A 19,215-nucleotide genomic window follows, 5' to 3' on the forward strand; every position below is an offset into this window, starting at 1 on the left:
CATTATCTTACTATAAATTTGTAGCTTAAGATCCAATTATATCATTAAAGTTAATTTGTATTTAATTCATTAAAATACAGATTTGTTTTATAAGTTAGGAACAACAGGTGAGAGATAAGCCCTACATATTTCAATCGCTATACTTTATAGATATGTTTTTGCAGTTTGAAATAAAATGTTTAAGTGATAAGATTTAATAAAAGTTTCATTATTGGTATTTTATATGAACAGTCTTTTTTAATGTGTAGGATCTAATTTAGAAAGATTAGATTCATTCAACTCTGCTCTATTTCTGAAAAAATGGAAAATTTGTTCCTAAATTAATAGATTTAAAGTTTACAGAAATATTCATTGTGCTCTCAGACAAAATAAAATAAATTTCTGAAAACTTAAGTATTTCAAATTGCTATCTAAAGTTGTCATCTTTATTTAATAATTAGATTTTGGCAGTTTATTTTAATCAAGGGAAGAAACTTAAAAATAAAAATCATGTTGAAAAAAATAAAGTCTTTGCTAAAAATAATTATTTTTGTGAATATAAATACTAATAATTAGCTTCAAATATTTTACAAATAAACATTAAATTTGTAGTAAAAAACATTGGTTTATTTTCTGTTATGCTCAATTTGTAAATTTTTATTACTAAGAATTTAGCAAAAACTTGAAATAATCTCTTTTAAAATAGCTTTTTATATTTTTGAAATTATTCTTTAGAATAAACAAACATTTCAATAATATTTCAATCCAATAAAAATATGTAAATATCAGTATCAATAATAAATTTTTATTTTCTTTTTTAGTAAAAATGAAATGAAACCAGATAATTTATATATAAATCTAGATAATCATATTTAAATAAATTTCTATTGTTCTATCTGCCAATATTTTAAAAACACTACAATAATATCTATATTTCAATAAACGTGTATTTTTTTTTATTCTTATAAATGCTTACTTTAAGAAAAAAAATATTTTTTTAAAGTATTCTTAAGTATTTTATTCAACAAAAAATATTTTTTAAATTTTATTATATTTTAGATGAATCGAAAATTTTTATTTTTATTAATATTTCGAAAATAGTAAATTATCGTGTGTAATAAAAAATTTTTTGTTTCTCTTTTTATTATAACTAAAAAAAATAGACAAAGAGACTTTTAATTCCTCCAATTTTCATCAATCTTTAAGAAAATCATAAATTTTGTTTGTTTGTTTGCTTGCTTGTTGATAAATAGATTTTTTTAATAAATAACTATAAAGCTTTTTTTATCATTCCAAAATATACAAATAAGCTAAAATTTGAGTTGTGTTACTTTCTATTAAAATTGAAGTGATTTATCTTGATGCAATAAAACAAAAAATTAATTGCATTTTGATTTATTTAAAAACAAACATTTTTCTTTATATTTTAAAAATGTAAAGTAATTATATACTTTTTCTATTTAAAAGAAATTATTTGTGAATTTAAAAAAGGCTTAAAGGTTATTTACTCAAATATAATTTACAATAATAAGTAAATATTTTTTAGACATTTCTAATGTTTAAATATAGATCTTTAAGTATTTTTAGTAATTATATTAAATCTAATTTAGTATTTATTATACAAAGTATAAATGATAGATTATAAACATTGTGAAGGTTTGTTTTCAACTATAAACACTTGAATAGACTTTTATTTGAACTTGGCCAGCTATTTTTGCCAATTTTATTATTTATTCTAGTAATAAATAAATTAATAGGCTGTTCTTTTTTCATTCAAGTGGTGTTATTAATTATAATTAAAAAATTTAAATTATATTTTATAGTATGATAAATTCTATTTATTATTAATTATTATTATATTTCAGTTATTATTTAATTTCTTCTTAATAATTTTATCTCATTTATTTATTTTTTAATTCTCTCTTCAAAAGCGTTTTATTATCTAACCAGAAGCTAGCTTCCTTATTCCTCTTACTACTTTTAATGTATACAAATCACGTGAGTCTTATTTTTGAGCTTTTTCGGTCTAAATATCTTCGTAATTGATACACTTTATGAATATTTAAAAGAAATACGCTTTTATTAGGTTAATATAAGACAGCTAATGAGGAATCACGTCATCAATTAAATCTATGCTATAGCAGTATTTATAAAGCTAAACTATTTCTTATTGTTATTTCAACTCCTTTATATTACACTGAGACAGCTAGAGAAACAAGACATTATAATGGGAATGAGAGAAGTAATTAAATGGTAGTTTCTAATTTACATTTGAATATTTTTTAGCGCTAATTTTTAATCTCTAAATAACTAACTAAAGAATGTTTGAAATACTCTCGGGTACTCCAAAATTGTATAGGTTAGAATTCGTATACATATTAAGGACATTGTACATAAACAGTTTATTTAAATTATGATATTTGCCATATCTTTTAAGCTTTGAATTGTTGCTTTCATATAAAATTTAAATTGACTATTTTTTATTACTACTTTCATGGCTCTAATTAATTATTTACTCTCCAGTTTTACTCTGCTAAATACCTTCATCTTGTTCAATGCTTTCTTCTTCGATTCTTTCATTCTATTATGCCAAAGTTTTCTTCTGTTTTGAGAACTTAAACTACTTCAAAAGAGAAGAATCTTTTATCTAAAATTTGAAGAGAGAAGAGCAGTATTTCGAAACTTCGCACAAATTTTCTTTAAAACTGCTTAAGCCATCACTTTAAAAATTAGAAATTTCACTTAAGCTAAGACTATCATCAGTATTTATATTTTTACTATTTTACTATTCATGATATTTGTTGCTTTGCTTCACATCGATAAGACTATCTATTTCTAAAAATGGAGATGGTGATTTTTAAATCTCAAATTTTTTTTTTGAAGATTGATAAATTTTGTTTTAGTGGACAGCGGAAGAAGGTTAATAAGTTGAAGCAAAAAATGTAGAAGATTGATTTAATGTTGAAAAGAATTTATCAATTTGGTTGCCAACGCTTGCTGATGAGGTCAGTATGATGCAATCGTTTAATTTTTATAAATGCTCAGACAGCGAATTTATTCTTGATTTAGTTTAAATAAAGCTGTTCAGCGATTACTGTGCTTAATATATATTTAAAACAAGTTCTTTATTATCCCAATAACTCACTTCAGGAAGCTCTTTCTTATTATGAATAACTTACTCTAAAATTCGACCATCTTCGAGCTTTATCAACATTCTAGTGAAATCATTCTGAGCTGCATCTGCTTCAGTAATTTAATCTTAAATGAAAGGTTGTTGTTCTTGCTTTAAGTTGTTGAATTAATAAGATTTACGTTATTTATTGATTTTAACTTCTCTCAAAACTAAGTCATTTTTCTTATTTAATCCACTATTTGTATGTCGTTAGATTTGCGTTAACTAATCTTATAAATCGTTTTAATATAATTCATTTGCTAAATACTCAGTTTTGTACTCTAATTTTGTTTCAACTTTGAATTTTTTCAGTAATTTTGAGTACTCCTTTTCTTCGGTACTGATCGCAGCTGCTTTAGTTTAGCATTTACTTTGCTATTCAAAGCTACTGCTAGAGTCATAATTAGTTTTCTTATATGATCCTCCACATAAAAATTTTTTTTTTTTAATCACATTTTTTTAGATATTTTACCCAAATCCATTTTCTATCTTGCACTCATCATTGACATCAAATTGTAATTAGCAGGAATTGAATCGTCTTTTACCTATTTATAAATATATTTTTAATTCTGAATAACTAGTATTATAGGATACCTAATAAAAATATATGTGGTTCTTCCTAACTGTTGTTGCGTTATTGAGTAGATGAATACCTTAATTAGTTAAATATAGAAAAAGGTTCATTCTAATCCATAAAAGATGATATCAGCTATACTTATGAAAGCATACATGTCTAATGTGAACCATCTTTTTCCTTATTACAGTTAATATATCTATACGATGATTCTTTTGGCCTCTAAGCACTAAATTTGAAAAGCTTTCGTTTTTGAAGTGGAACGTTGGAGTAAAAAGCATCTAAAATAGATTTTTAATCTAATACAACAGTGTTTTCAGTTATGAATCTCTCATTTGGAAAATTAATCATTTTAATCAACTTTTTTATATGATGTTATTCAGTTAATATATTTAAAAAGCATTAGTTATTTTATTATTCAATTAAATGTTAGATAATTATTATTAATTTTTTGAATGTTATAGCAATTAAAGTTTACTTTAGGTTTTATATGTGTTTTAACAATAAGAGGAGACTAACTAAGTGAGTTTAAACACAGTTTTTCCTGCTAAAAAATAAGTAGCTACCAATCAATCAATCAGCTAAATGATAAATGTAAATGCTATTAAAATGGAAATACTAGTTGGAGTTTTTTTAAGTAAAAGTAAAAACAATTTGTAAATTATTTAATTAATTATAAGATTGTAAACTAATTAATTTTCATGTCATTTTTTTGAAAGCAAAATAATAAATTTAATTTCAATTTTCAAGTTATTTTAACTATTTTTTAAATTATTATGAAAAATTATTAATAAAAATATATAATTATTTTAATAAACATCGCCCATCTTAAAATAACAATCAATCATAAGTAAATTTTACGATTTTTTATTCTCTTTTTTAATTTTTAATTGGTTTAAAATGAAGTCGCCATTTATTTATTTATTTATTTATTTATTTATTATGTTATTAAAGTGAACAATCAAATCCGACCTTGAAAACGAGTTAATTTTAACTTATGAATGTATAAATTTCGAAAGCCAGTAATTTTATTAGCTTTTTGGTTTCATCAACGCTTCAACCAAATTTAAAAGCCAGTGTTTCTAATTTTAATTTATTTTTGAGAATTCTTGTGTACGTACAGCCTTTTTTATATTAAAATTATATTTTTTATAAAATAGCACTAATAACCATTATCTAGTATTTAAAACAATTAAATCTAATACAAATACTTAAACTAAAAGGAAATCAAATAATCATTTATTTAAATAAGTAAAAAACAACATAATTATTATTTAATTGACTCATTCATACTTGTTTTACCATTCATAGAACTGATAAAATCTTAATTTAATTAATTGATTTATGATCAAGTAGAGCAAAATATTATAAAAGGAAATTTTACATTTTTGTCTCTTGATTTTAATTAATTTTATACAATTGATTAAAAATAAAAATCCAAACTTGTGCTAACTTAGAAAATAGAAGTTATTCTAATAGAAACAAAATTAAACAATGCAAAATAAATAACGAATAAAAAATCATAGGTCTTTCTTTTGATTTCAATTAATTTTAAATTCAAAACAAAAATTCAAAATCATATAATGAAATATGAGAAAATAAATAAAAAGAAAAATATTATTAAAAATAAAATTAAGTTAATCAAAGTATTAAATTATAAAATTTTGATTTTTTTTGATTAATTTTTTCAATTAAATATCTTTAAAAACTAAGAAATTTGAAAAAATAGAAATTACCTCAAAAAAATAAAATAATTTTAAAAATTAAATTCTAAAAATATTAATTTATGAAATTTAGATTCTTCTGTTTTGTAATCTTAAATGATTTTAATATATTTTAATAACTTTCTAAAATATAAGCTTCTGAAATTGAGTAAATAGAGATTAATTTAAAAAATAAAATACTAAAAATATTAATTTATGAAATTTTTATTCTTCTGTTTTATAATCTTAAATTATTTTAATATATTGAAATATCTTTCTAAATTATAAGCTTCTGAAATTGAGTAAACAGAAAACAATTTAAAAAAATAATGTCATACAAAAATTTAATAAAGAAAAATATTTATTTGTAATTTTATTTTCATGATTTTAATAAATTTAAATAAAATTAGAAGCTTCTGAAATTGAGTTTGTCGAGATTAATTTAAAAAAATAATGTCATACAAAAATTTAATAAAGAAAAATATTTATTTGTAATTTTATTTTAATGATTTAATAAATGCAAATAACTTTTTAAATAAAAATTTTTAAAATTGAGTGAATAGAAAAAAATAAATTTATATTAAAAATAAAACAAAGTCAATCAAAATAATCAAAATGATAAATTATGAATTTTTGTTTCTTTTATCTTTATACTTTGATTTAATTTTTTTTATTTAAATAAGAAATTGTGCTATTTAAGAAAGCTAATGAATTTTCTATAATTTATTATGAAAAAAATTAAAGTAGTACATGGAGTATAAAAATAAATATAAAGAAAATAATAATTTATTTAATTGGTTTTATATTTTAGTAAGCTTAAGCAATTAAAAAAAAGAATATAATTAAATATCATAAATTTTTTTATATAAATTTAATTTATTAGAATGTTTATTTTATAACTCAAAAACGTCTTACTAGATTTCCTTGATGAAGACTTTATATTCCCTCTGTTGCTTTTAGGATATATTCCTAACGGGGTGTTTTCTATTAAGCCTAGCTGGCTAATTTATAGGATCTTTATATGGAATTCATATATATAAGGAAGCAAAATTTTTTGATGATGTTCGCATAAGTGACAGTTAAGGATTAAGTTGAATTAGATTATATATTTATTTTGAAACATTTTTTGTAGAAATGAATATATTCAAATTAATTTTTAATTATGTTTGTGTTTGAATTTTTTATTAAATAGAAAAGAAGGTTATAATGAGCTATTGAAAAATAATCGTACTAAACTTCTTTGTTCGAATTATTTCTTCTACGAGCTGAAATTTTGATTTTATTTACAATATTTATTATTTCTTAAATTATCATATTTGGCACTCCCAAATTGTCTAGATTATATTCCGAAAACATCTTTACAACATTGTACATAAAGAGCTTATTAAAATTATGGAATTTGCCATAATTTCTTTTAATTCTTTCGATTTAAATTTCATCTTCGTCCGAATTGACTACCATTACTTCTATTCCAAACTACTTTTTGGAAGGATCAGAATTACTATAAATTGATTTAGAAGTTTTGATGTTGTTAAAGTCAAATTCATCCTCTATAATTTAGTTTTTGAACGATAAGCTAAACATTTAGTTAATCACAGATGAATAGTATGCTTAGTTATTTAATTGATTGGTTTCATTCTTACTATTTTTCTTTTATAATTTTTAGTCTAAATTTAAAGCATTTTCTTTTTTAGTTATTTCACTATTTTTACTAATTGATTGTTATTTTTCTTCACAATTTGAATTTTGGTTTTATAACTATTTAAAATTTAATTAATTTATTCTGAATTGTTCTTCTTCTACTTCATCTCTTTCAAATAAAATCTAACTTTATTATTCAGTTTTTTTTTATTAGATTTCTTTTTAATTTTCTTAATTAAATTTCTAAAAGTTTTGCTCTTAGTCAATCTCTCTTGAATCTTCTGGGGGACAATCAAAATTATACTCGTGCAATTTTTGAAATCTGTTATTATTTTTAGTTTTTTTAGAAGATTTTGGATTATCAACTAACTAAGATTAACTGATTATGCACTTTTTGTTCAAATTTTAATATTCTAGCTTGCCTGAAACATTTTAATCTTCAATCTGTTAACTTTGCGATGTGGATTAAAGCTATTTGGAGTAATAAATCTGAGCTAAATTAAGCAGCTCTTGAGCGTTAATGGGCTCTTCTTATCTTATACTATAATTTTGAGCTTCAAGCTTAATAAACTGTGAAGTTGGTGGCAATTATTGATGAAACTAATTATTATTTTAAATGTTGGACTCATATTTTCGTTAATTTTCTGAACTATTATTTGGTTTATTTAAAATAAATGATTTGCTATTTTCGTTTGAAGATTTATCTATCTGATTTGATGCAAAAATATTTCTTTGAACAGGTAGGCTTCCCTGTTAGGAAGTGTCTAAATTTTATATTTAGTAATTCATCAAATATTATTGTATTTCTTTATGAATTTATGATGTTTAAATGGCAAAAGAACATACATTTAAAAGTTCAATTCTTTTTAAATTATGATTATTTGGTATTTTTTCTTTTATATTTAAAAAGCTTTCTAAAAAGTTAATAGCCTTTTCCTATCTCTATTTAATACATAATTTGGAATCGCCAAGAAGCCAGTGTGATTCATTGATAAATTTATTCCTAATTCCAAATGTTTCAAAATTTTTGCCATTTATCAAAATATCTCTACTTTAAACGTAAAGCTCATTATTTTCTTCTCCTTCACTTTAAAGAGAGTCTTTAATGGCCATTCTTTCATAATATTTACTCCTTTTTTATCTCTCTTTGGATTTCCTTTCAATTTTTAAAATTTTTTTCTTACTCAATTAATTTTTAAAATTTTACTCAGAGTCATCGCTATTATACTCAATTTTACTATACATTCCAAAATGTTTGGAAGTAGAATTAACATTTTTTGAGTTTTGGTTATCTTTAGGTTTAATAGCTTATTATTTGTTAGATTGCTAATGACCTGGATTTTCAATCTCAATTATATTTTCTATGAAATCAGATTAAAAACCGCTTAAACTAAATGAATTATCTAACCTTTCTTACCCGCATTAAATAATTTCTTTCTTAACATATTCTTACTTTAAAAATGAGTCTTTTTTGTTGCTATTTTGCTAATCGCATTCTTTTTTAATAAATTAGAATGAATGATTATTATATTCTACTTTTAGATTATTTTAATTTTTTGGCTAAGTTTACTGAATAATAGAATGTCGCTTTTCTTCCAAATTAACATTATTAAGTGCTTGTGCTGGTATTTTGTAATTATTATTCTCGATCTACATTTAATAAGATGTTTTGCTTTATTTGTTTATTTTGTTCTGAGTTTCTGAAATTTTTAATGAACTTTTAGGATTGCCAGATAACTCGTAATCTTAGTTTAAGTCCCAAAAAGTGTGATTTGCTTCAAAAACGTTGTATTCTTCCTAGAATAACCTTCGAAAAACTTAGATTTAAGGCTATTAATTATGATTATTTTAGGGTACTGAGATGATTTTGAATGATGCGCGCTTTTAAAGTGGCAATTTGATTGGCTTATAGTTGCCTGGAAATAATTCCATAATTATTTATTATTCTATCTCAGTAATCCTTTCAAGCTAAGTCATTCTATACTTATTAATTTTTTCTTTCTTGGTGCTTTCTCTCTCAGCTTGAATTTTCATTTATTTTTGCTCTTTTATTCAATTCAATTAAAATATTAAGGCTCGATTTGAATAGCTTTTTTTATAATCTTACAATATTTTATGGAAAATTTACTATAAAAATATATATTTTATGACACAACTAGAGTTTTTTAGAAATAGAATAAAGATAATAATTCAGAAGTGTCGTATTAATATAGCAATTTATCTATCTTTGGCTAAAGTAAGTATTTGTATTAGGTTTTGCTTTAAAGTAAGGATTATTTTACTTATTCTTGTATGAATTGACAACTTTAGAATTTTAATTAAATTAATTAATTACTATATTCAATACAGCCAGAGTGTGAAGTGAGTGTATGTATTTATTATCATAACTATTGAAATTAATAACACTTATTATTTTTTTAAAGATTATTTTGTTGTAGCGTATTCATTGTTCAAATATTACTACACCCACTCTAAACCTATTATTTGTTTAAAAGAGATTCTTTTTTTAAACGAGAGTAGTTTAATAATCCCATTGATTTTCATATTAATAAATGTAAATAATCGATAAAGTTCCACAATACCTGCCACTTATTTATAGTAATATAGCTGATATTTTATTAAATATCAAAACTGAATGCAGAGATCTGTCAAAGGTATCTAAAAATAAAGTGTTTGTTTCATTTTATGACACTAAAGTAAAAGAAATATTTGAGCTATTTATATAGAATTTAAATTTTACTGATATATTAATTTTTTTAAATAATTAGTAAATACTAATAAATTAATAATCTTTTTTATATTAACATCTAAATAAAGAATATTTGCAGATAATCATTAAATGTTGTTCAAGTAATATTTCAAAAAATAAGACATGGTAACTAACACATGTTTGCAAGATAATATTAAAATATTTATTAGATTGTAAATTTTTTTGGAAAAAAAAATAAAAAGTACAAAAATTAGCTTGGGGAGTAATTAATTTCAAAAAATTATTATTATTTTTTCTTATTTTAATAGACCAAAACAAACCTTAATTATTTGAAACATTTAACATCCGTGGAGAGAATAATTAATCCACATTTCTTTTCATAGATAAGAATAGTATTCACTGATTATGATTTTCAACTAATATTTATTTCCATAATTTGATTTAACCAATATCAAGAAATTTATTTACAGTTATTATTGTAAATATGAGATAGTTCTAAATTTAAAAATGATTTCCAGTATAAAAACACTTCTTCTATTTTTGTTCTTTACGAGATTGAATTTGATTTCTGAAGCATATTTATTAACTTAAAAATAAAAAATAAATTTATAAAAAATAAGATATCAAAATAGGTATAATCTTGATGACATCATCCCAAATTCTACAACACTTAATTGCAATCTAAATGCTTGATTTCCAAGAATCAGATAAGCGCATAGTTTTAAGATTATTTTTCAATTAAACAAACTGATTTATTTTATTTTTAAAATTTAAAAGCTATAAGTGTGGACTAGTTTTATATTTCTGTTTTATTTTATTTTACTGATGAAATCGATTAAATTTACTTGTAAAAGGGCAATCAACTTAGTAATTTAAACAAAATTTATCAATCTATTGTAAATATAGATAATTAATTTTTTAAAAATAGCTAATAAAACTAAAGTTACACACATAAAAAGTAAATTTTTAGATGATTTTCTTATCTTTAAAAGCTCTTACACTAAATTAAAAGGAATTTAATTTGTTAAACTAAACTCAGAATTAATCAAATTTATACTGCATTTTGTTTATACATAGAAACTTCTTTTTTTAAATTTCTTTATCTCATCAAAAAATATTTTATAATTTGTAGGATAAGGTGAGAGTATTTTCTTCTAAGCAGACCTGACGAAATAAATTACGTAATACGTATTGCTATAAATGCAAGAAAGTAACTAAAAAATCAGATATAAAAGCTAAATTTTTGATCTTAATGAGATAGTTTAATAGCTTAGAGGAAAAATCAATTCACTTTTTAAAAATATGTAGGAAAAGTTGTTATTATTTCATAGAGTGGGTAATTTTTAATTAGTTTTTTTTCACAAAAAAACCACAGCATTTATTTAAACTCATCAATTAAAAAAATTAATAAACAAGAAAATAATTAATCTAAAAACTCTTGATGCAAAAAGCTTTTTAAAGATACTTTTATAAGGAATAATTTCAAATTTCTATTCGATTTGATGGGCATAGATCACTTTTTGCTTTTATGTGATTTTAAATTATTTTTTGTTTAAATTTAATTAAATGAATATATGTAAATTTCTTAATGTATTTCACCAATTTTTCATATAATTAACAAGGAAGAATAGTTCAATAAAGTTAAGGATGATCTTTCTTCTAGAAAAAGAAAGGATTATATTAGTTTTAATTAAAAATTTGTTAGAGAGATGACTCTCTTTTTATAATAAACTCTATTAAATATTGTTACACTATTTCTTTAATTACCGTGCAAGGTATTTAAAAAATAAGAATTCACTTCATTTTAATAGAAAAAGCAGATATTCATTCAGCTAAAAATACAAAAAATATTATTAATGAATTTATTTAAATTAGTTTAACAATCCCTTTTTAACTTTTATCTTTGACAAATTATTTATTTTAGAAATTTAAAATAAGAAACATAGGGAAATAAATACTTTTAAATACATATTTTTTGATAATAAGTGAGCATTATGAATTTAATACTAAGTCCTCTTGGTCTTTCATTCTGCTATTTGCGTCTAATTTTTGTGTAAAACTGGATTTTTTAGTAATTAACACATGCTAATTAGTTGGTTTTCATATTTTTGGTGGTATTTTCTTTGTTTTATAGAGATGAAACAAAGAAAAATAATAATCGAAACAAGAAATTACGGGAGAGTCACTAATTTTAGAAAGCAATTGATTCTTTCAACATCAAAGATATAAGAAAATTCAAAAGCGAAAAGTGAAGTATAGCTAATATTTTAAGGCTTTACATTTAACCCCACAATAAAATTGAAGGAGAAGGAAAAAAGCAGTGCAACAAGGCAGAATATTTAATAAATTGATTTTAATTAAATGTAATTTAGTAGTGATAAATAGTAAAAGACTGTATTTCTTTATTATGCACTGATAATTAAATATGTAATATTTATTGCAAGACCAACCACATAGATAGATGGTTAAAGAATTGAATTACAGACTACTAAATAATTGACAGTTATCAAAAAAATTATTTCTCTTATAATTAATGATGCTTTTTAAACTAATTCTTAACTATTTTCTTCTGGATCTTGCTGTAAAAAATCAGATTTTGTAAATTTATCAAGACTAACATTTTTTAAATTTTGAGATTTTTCTTCTTTAGTAACAATAATATTAGCATTCTTATTACTTTAATTATCAAGCTCTTCTAATTTATTAATCGTTATCTTATTTTAGAAGTCAACTGCTGTTACTACTTATTATTTTGAATCTACATACTCTTACAAAAGTATTTTATTGCTTTATGTATATTAAGGATATATTTAATTAATACATTTTTTTGTTTTTTTTTATTTTTAAAACATTAGATTGTACATTTTTTCATATAGGAATGATAATAATCTTACAAGCATGTGAACGATTATCTAACTAAACATAAGAGTAAGATTTAGATAAGATATTTAAAATGTGTCATCTATTTTCAAACTAGAAAAATAAAAGTTTAAATCGCTATTCAAGTAAGTAATAATTTTTAATTGAAATACAATTATGATAAACATTTGGTTTAAAAATATCAAATAATATTATATTTTTTCAAAGTAACTAAATTCTATCTATGAGAAACAGGCGAAGATTATTTGCAATAAATAAGTGTTTAGTTGCATAAGAGTTGAGGTCAAGAGAGAAACAATAAAGCTGCTTAAAAAGTAACTATTTTATGTAAATTCATTGGCTTTTTTAAAAAATTAGTTATCATCTAGAATGAAATATAATATTGCAGAATCTGAAACTAGGATTAACATTTCTATTAAAATAATTAAAGCATACTATTAATTTTGGTCTAATTTTTCATTATTATCAATATTTTCATAGATTTAATCAATGAGCTAAGCTTTTTTGGCTAAAAAATTAATTTATTTTCTTTAGCCATTCCATTTTAACTCTGAAAATATCAAAGAAAAGGAAGGTTTATCTTTTTTCGAAGAACATTATTCATTTTCAAAAGATAATTTAATAATTATTAATATAAAGAGCAGTAAAAATAAATGTCCTGAATAAGCCAAATATCCATATTCATTATATAAAAAAATATGATTTTAAAAATTGTTATCGCTAGCATAAGTAGGATTATTATACAATTGGATAATTGAATAGAGAAAAATAAGAAGCCCAATAAAAACGATGTTTAGCTGTAAATTATTTAGTTCATGCTATACCTACTAAACTACATTAACAAAGCTAGGAATTGTCTCTGTCCAAATTTAAAAATAAAATATTTTTTTTAAAAATTAAAAAATAGTTTTGACAAATTCTTCTATTTTTTGTTTCAGTTTATTAGAATGTTTCTTTTGAAATTATAGCAGCTTATTTATATCAGAAGCACGTCTCATATAACTTGCCTTTTCATAATCATTAAGTACTTTTATTTTAGAGTTAAATTTTGATCTGCCAAAATTGTTTTAAGTGATTAAATATTCCAAATTGTAATCGCTACTACTAATAATAATTCCTTATCTTCCTCTTTAATTTGTTTTTAAAATATTTTATGAATTTATTTATAAATTGTATTCTTCTTTTTTAGATTGAATACTCTCAAGATTACTGTCTGATTTTATAACATTGATTTTTGAATTATCTTCTATCTGTAAATCATCAAAATCTGAAGTAGACTTTTATTTTTTTAATTTTTAAGATTCAGAAACACTAACAGGTTTTTAAAATGATTTTAGAATTGTTTTCTTAGCCATTTAAACCTAAGATGAACTCTAACTTTCTATTTAATTTTAGGGAATAATCAAATCGTTTATTTTTGCTTTTGGATCAAAAAAAAAGTAATCATCTCCTTCTGCAAAATCCAACTTTTTCAAAACTAATTTTGGAGACTTTAAAAGAAAACTTTATGGGGTTTTGTTCATACTCTCTTGCAGGATAGATTGTTATGGCTATGGAGATTTAGATTTTCTTAAAGTTTTAATGTTTTTTGTTTCCAAATCTTTTACAGTTACATCTTGCTACTCAATAAAACTACTAATTTTATTATAATGTTTAGAATTCTATTAAATTTAACCAGTACTTGTTTAGATTTATGTTACTGGCTAATTATTAAAAGCACTACTCTTTCCAAATATTGAAATTTTAAGGTTATCTTTTTATTCATTCTAAGGTGAAGATAGTTACATTTCTTTTGAAAACTACTAATCTTGCCTAGCAAAGTTCCTTTTATGTCTCACTCTTGATTGATCCCTCTCAGTTTTATATTGAGGACTGTCATATATTTTATCATAAAATGGATTTTACAATGTGTTTTAACTATTTGCAAAATTAGTTAAGACTCCCTAATTTGTATTATTACTACTAAAAGTATGCACATGTAATGGGCTATTATAATCATTAGATATAAGACTTTCGGCATCTTGTATTCCCTAAATATTATGCATATTAGTATTTGTAAAGTTAATTTTATGTCTTTGAATATCCTTATTACTTCCTTTTTATTTATCTATATTCTCCTAAGTTTAGATCAAATCAGTTTATGTCTTAGATTATTAGAGCAAATAGGTTTCTGTTTAATTTATATTCATTTATAATTCACCTATTAAAGGTTCTTTTTTCGAAGTATTTAATTTCATATTTATAAAGTCGTTTGTCCTGTCTCACTATCAATACAAAAATTAATTATTTATCTTATTTTTTTGTGTAGATATAATATTTATAATATTTAATACAAAATCTGAAATTAAAAAAATATGCAAAGCTTTGATTCTAAGATAAATTGATTCATTGTAAATAGTTTTTACGCCTGAATCTATCTATTTATTTCATGAGATGAGATTTACCTTAAGCTATCTAAATTAATTCAAAACAAATTATTAAATTTGCTAATAGATATTAATGTAAACTATAAATGTATTAACATATTACACTAAAATGACTTCCTTTAAATTAATTCAGATTTAAAATATTATCTTCAATATAACAAGTTTGTTTTAAAGAAAAATTAATCATTAGTTTCAAAAAATACAAAAAAAACAAGTAGCATTTTTAATTTTAAGAATAAAAACCTAAATTTGTAAATTTGCTGCATTCATTTACTGATAGTTCTAAAAATATAAAAATAAATTAATAATTAGAATTACTTCTTTTCAAGTAATAAAGACAACATAATTTAATATAGAAAAAAACCAATTTAAGTATTCTTTTTTTTTATCATTTAGAAAATGTTTTAATAAATTATAGAAGTAACTGTATTGGATTTGTAAGTATTTAACTCATTTAGTTGGAATTTTAGGGATTTAAGATTATTTTTAATAAGTAAATTTATTTAGAATAATTAATTTTTTTATAGTTGTTAGCAATTAATTAATTATTTGTGCGGGTTTTTGATAAATCTTATTTAAATTCTAAATTTAAAATTGGTAATTTATATTGCTAGCTTGATTTTTATATTAACTATATTTTAAGATTATAAATGTTTTCAAAAACTAAGAGATTCGGCGAATCTTTAATCACTTTTGAATTTGCAAATAAAAAAAAGATTTCTTTACCTCCCTCTTCTCAACGAGTGTCAAAGTCTCCTTAAAAAGATTAGTTTTCACTTAATTTATAGCAAGATCTGTATGTATTTTTTTATGTTTTTTGTCTGATACATTCTTCATTTTTATTACATATTAACATACTGTTATTTAGATAATAATAAAGAGAATCTAAGAGAAGCAACTACACGAAGCAACCACAAAGTCCAGTAAATAAATAACTTTTAGAATACATTACTCTGCAATATTAATCATCAAATATACATTATAGTATAGTTAAAGATTATCAAAGAGTCCAACTTTAAAATCTTCATGCAAAAGAATTAATGAAGAAGATATTGAGGCAAAATATTCAACAAATAAAAATAGAATTAGCATAAATAGTGTCTAAATAAATATGAATTCTTCTGCTATTTCTGCAAAGAAAGAAAAAAACTAAACAGATTATATTAATTATGAAAACTAACATATATATTCATCTGGGTTAAAGCCAAATAATTTCACAAGTAGAGACAATTCTTTGATTATAAAAAAAAACTTGGAAGGTTAAAGAAATATTTTAGTTGATTAAAATCTTTAAGAAGGTGAAAAAAAACTATTTTAAGAAGAAAATATATCTTAAAATGGTCAAAATTATGAAGGTCGAAATAATTAAAAATAGAATGAAGAAAAATCTTTAAATAGGCTCTCTTAAAATAGAAAGAACGAAACTTCAGTAGATAACCCATTTAATAAATTAACAAATGATGACTTTTTTTAGAACAAAGAAAATATTTTTTATGAATAAGAAGAAGAGGGTTCACTCTAGCAAAAAGAAATTTAAAAACATAATAAAACTTTAAAGAAATTTAAAGATTTAAGATATAAGTAAAAGTTTTAAAGATAATCGTTTTTAGACTCAACTTAAGATCAGGATTAGCTATATTAAACACTAATAGAAAGTTTGGGATAACATGATAATTAATCTTCAAAAGATTTAAAAAGTATCTTCGAAAAGGAGAAATTAAATACAACTAAAACGGAGTCATAAAATGATACAAAATAATAAATAAATAAAGCTATAATTAACCAATAAGATCAAGGAGAATTTAGTATAATAAATATCCCATTTAAATAAAAAAAAGATGAAACAATTAATTCAAAGTAGTAAAAAAATTAATTATTACAAGATTTAACTATTTGTATTGACTACTAAAACTATTCCAAACTACCAAATGATCAATCTAATATTTAAAATACATATAATGATTATCAAAAAAATTTTTAGACAAATAATGAAGATAATCTAACTATTTTGCAGTAAAAGCTGTAAGAATAGAAAAGCAAAATAATTAATCTTGAAGAATTAGTTGAATAAAAAGATGAAAAAATTAAAAATTTAGAAAAGGAAATATTTTAGTTAAAGACATATTATGAATGTAAAGACAAGCACTAATAAAATTATTTAAATAACTGTTTAACAAATTATTTATAACTGTAAGCAGACTATGAGAATCTTAAGTAACTAAATTAATTTATTAATACATTAAATATTATTTTTTATATTTTATTAGAATACTTTTAAATATATTTTTTAAAATTAGATAGTCGTGTGATTAGAATTTAAACGCCTAGTAAGCTTATTTAATTTAAAGGTAAATTACTTTATACGATCAAATAAATTCCTATTAAATGTACTTTAATATTATTAGATAAGAGTAAGAACAACAACTAAAGCTGATATAGGAACTTAAAAGGCAAGTTATGTAATTTAAAAAATGAATTTATCAACAATTTTAACACTAAAAAAATTAATAAAAATATTTAGAGAGAGTGAGAAAATTGTAGAACAACAACATGAGCAGATAATTTAATTTAGAGGAAATTTAAGAATATTTTGTAGAATCAAACCAGTTTTAGATTATGAAGCTGAAATAAAATATAGAGAGCAAATTCAGAGCTCACTAACAATTTAAATTAACTAAAGACATAAACAAGTAATAGAATTAAGGCAAGATGAGAATGCTAAATTCTTTTTTGATTCTGTTTTTGATATGAACAGTACACAAGAAGATGTTTTTAATTAAACACAGCCATTTATTTAATGTGCTCTTAATGGTGATTAAATAGCTATTATTGCTTATGGACAAACAGGAAGTGGAAAGACTTATACAATGGAAGGAGTTTATGATAAAGAAAATGTTGCAATAAATAGCTAAAGTGGAATTTTACCAAGGACTGCTGCTTATTTGTTCAAAGAAAAAGAGAGAGTGCATGTAAATAAATTTAATAAAAATAAATAGAAAAAATGATAATTATTATTGAAATTTTACCTATAGATTCATAGAAATTTGGTGTTTTCAGTAGGAGTTATTGAAGTTTACTGCGAAGAGTTAAGAGACTTGCTATAAACTGATGAAAAAATTTAACAAAAATTGGAGATACTTTAACTAAATAAGAGGATAAAAGTAGTTAATTAAGTATTTTAGGTAGTAAAAAATGCAGAGGAACTCTTAAGTCTCATAAAAAAATCTTCAATGAATAGAATTACAGATAAAACAGCTTAAAATAATAGGTCTTCTAGATCACACTGCATATATTAAATAAAAATATTTGAAAATGATCAAGAAAAAGGAGGTATAAATATTGTTGATCTAGCAGGCTCTGAAAGTTTTTAAGCAACCTCTAATAAAAGAGAAGTAATAACTTACTTAATTAAACATCTAAATAATTAAAAGAGCTTTTTTATTAACTTTCTAAAATAAATAGTCGTCTTTTATAAATAAGAGTTTGACTACTCTTAAAAGAATTATAACTATGCTCAGTGACAGATAATTTTTGGTATAATCAAAGATACCCTACAGAGAAAGTAAATTAACTCGTCTTTTATAAGTAAACATATTCTTGCAAATTATTTATTGAAATTATTAAAACATATTTTATTTAGGACAGTTTAGGTGGAAACTCTAAAACCTTGGTTTTTGTGACAGTATGTCCCTTAGAAGAAAATTTTGTTTAAACAAAAGAAAGTCTTAAATTTATATCAAAGGCTACATTTTGATTGACAATATAAAAAGATAATAAATTTAATGTCCAGATTTAAAAAATAAATAGCAAGCACAAATTTAAAATAAGCAAATTAAATAATTTTGTAAATAACTGATGATCTTAATATTCTAATATGAATTAATAAAAAACCATATAAAGTTACAAACAATATAATTAATTTTATCATAATTCATTTACTGTAAAGCCTTAATAAGCGCTATGACCTAATCAAACCCCGTAGGGATGCTTGTTTTTTAAATAATAAAAACTTTGTATGCCCCACACTCAAAAAAAAAGTACTCTTAATTTTGGGTTTTAAATTTTTTAAAATTTTATTTGGCAAAATGTAATGTGGAAAAAAATTTAAAATTGTAGACTACTTCAAAAAC

The 19,215-nt window shown here is 21.9% G+C and overlaps 4 protein-coding genes across 4 annotated transcripts; 1 reads left to right on the plus strand and 3 right to left on the minus strand. All coding sequences in view use genetic code 6, as the record gives it.

Moving 5' to 3' along the window:
* Positions 1–1,903: 1,903 nt before the first annotated feature.
* On the minus strand, positions 1,904–4,076 carry TTHERM_00681850 (hypothetical protein; the record flags this gene model as incomplete). Its single annotated transcript, XM_001027320.2, has 3 exons — positions 1,904–3,237; positions 3,292–3,696; positions 3,746–4,076. The coding sequence occupies 3 exons, from the start codon at positions 4,074–4,076 to the stop codon at positions 1,904–1,906; spliced, it is 2,070 nt and encodes a 689-aa protein (XP_001027320.2).
* Positions 4,077–6,328: 2,252 nt separating this feature from the next.
* TTHERM_00681860 (hypothetical protein) lies at positions 6,329–8,676 on the minus strand (the record flags this gene model as incomplete). Its single annotated transcript, XM_001027321.4, has 2 exons — positions 6,329–8,565; positions 8,640–8,676. The coding sequence occupies 2 exons, from the start codon at positions 8,674–8,676 to the stop codon at positions 6,329–6,331; spliced, it is 2,274 nt and encodes a 757-aa protein (XP_001027321.4).
* Positions 8,677–13,653: 4,977 nt separating this feature from the next.
* On the minus strand, positions 13,654–14,848 carry TTHERM_00681880 (hypothetical protein; the record flags this gene model as incomplete). The annotated part of the gene is made up of 2 exons (XM_001027323.2): positions 13,654–13,787; positions 13,858–14,848. 2 exons carry the CDS (start codon positions 14,846–14,848, stop codon positions 13,654–13,656), a joined length of 1,125 nt encoding a protein of 374 aa, XP_001027323.2.
* Positions 14,849–15,669: 821 nt separating this feature from the next.
* TTHERM_00681890 (kinesin motor catalytic domain protein) lies at positions 15,670–18,839 on the plus strand (the record flags this gene model as incomplete). The annotated part of the gene is made up of 9 exons (XM_001027324.2): positions 15,670–15,881; positions 15,954–16,008; positions 16,071–17,299; positions 17,383–17,433; positions 17,491–17,544; positions 17,607–18,054; positions 18,118–18,477; positions 18,548–18,670; positions 18,726–18,839. Exons 1-9 carry the CDS (start codon positions 15,736–15,738, stop codon positions 18,837–18,839), a joined length of 2,580 nt encoding a protein of 859 aa, XP_001027324.2. The 5' UTR covers positions 15,670–15,735.
* Positions 18,840–19,215: the final 376 nt, after the last annotated feature.

This window comes from Tetrahymena thermophila (assembly GCF_000189635.1).
Source record: "Tetrahymena thermophila SB210 genomic scaffold scf_8253891, whole genome shotgun sequence".
In the NCBI taxonomy this organism is placed as follows: domain Eukaryota; phylum Ciliophora; class Oligohymenophorea; order Hymenostomatida; family Tetrahymenidae; genus Tetrahymena; species Tetrahymena thermophila.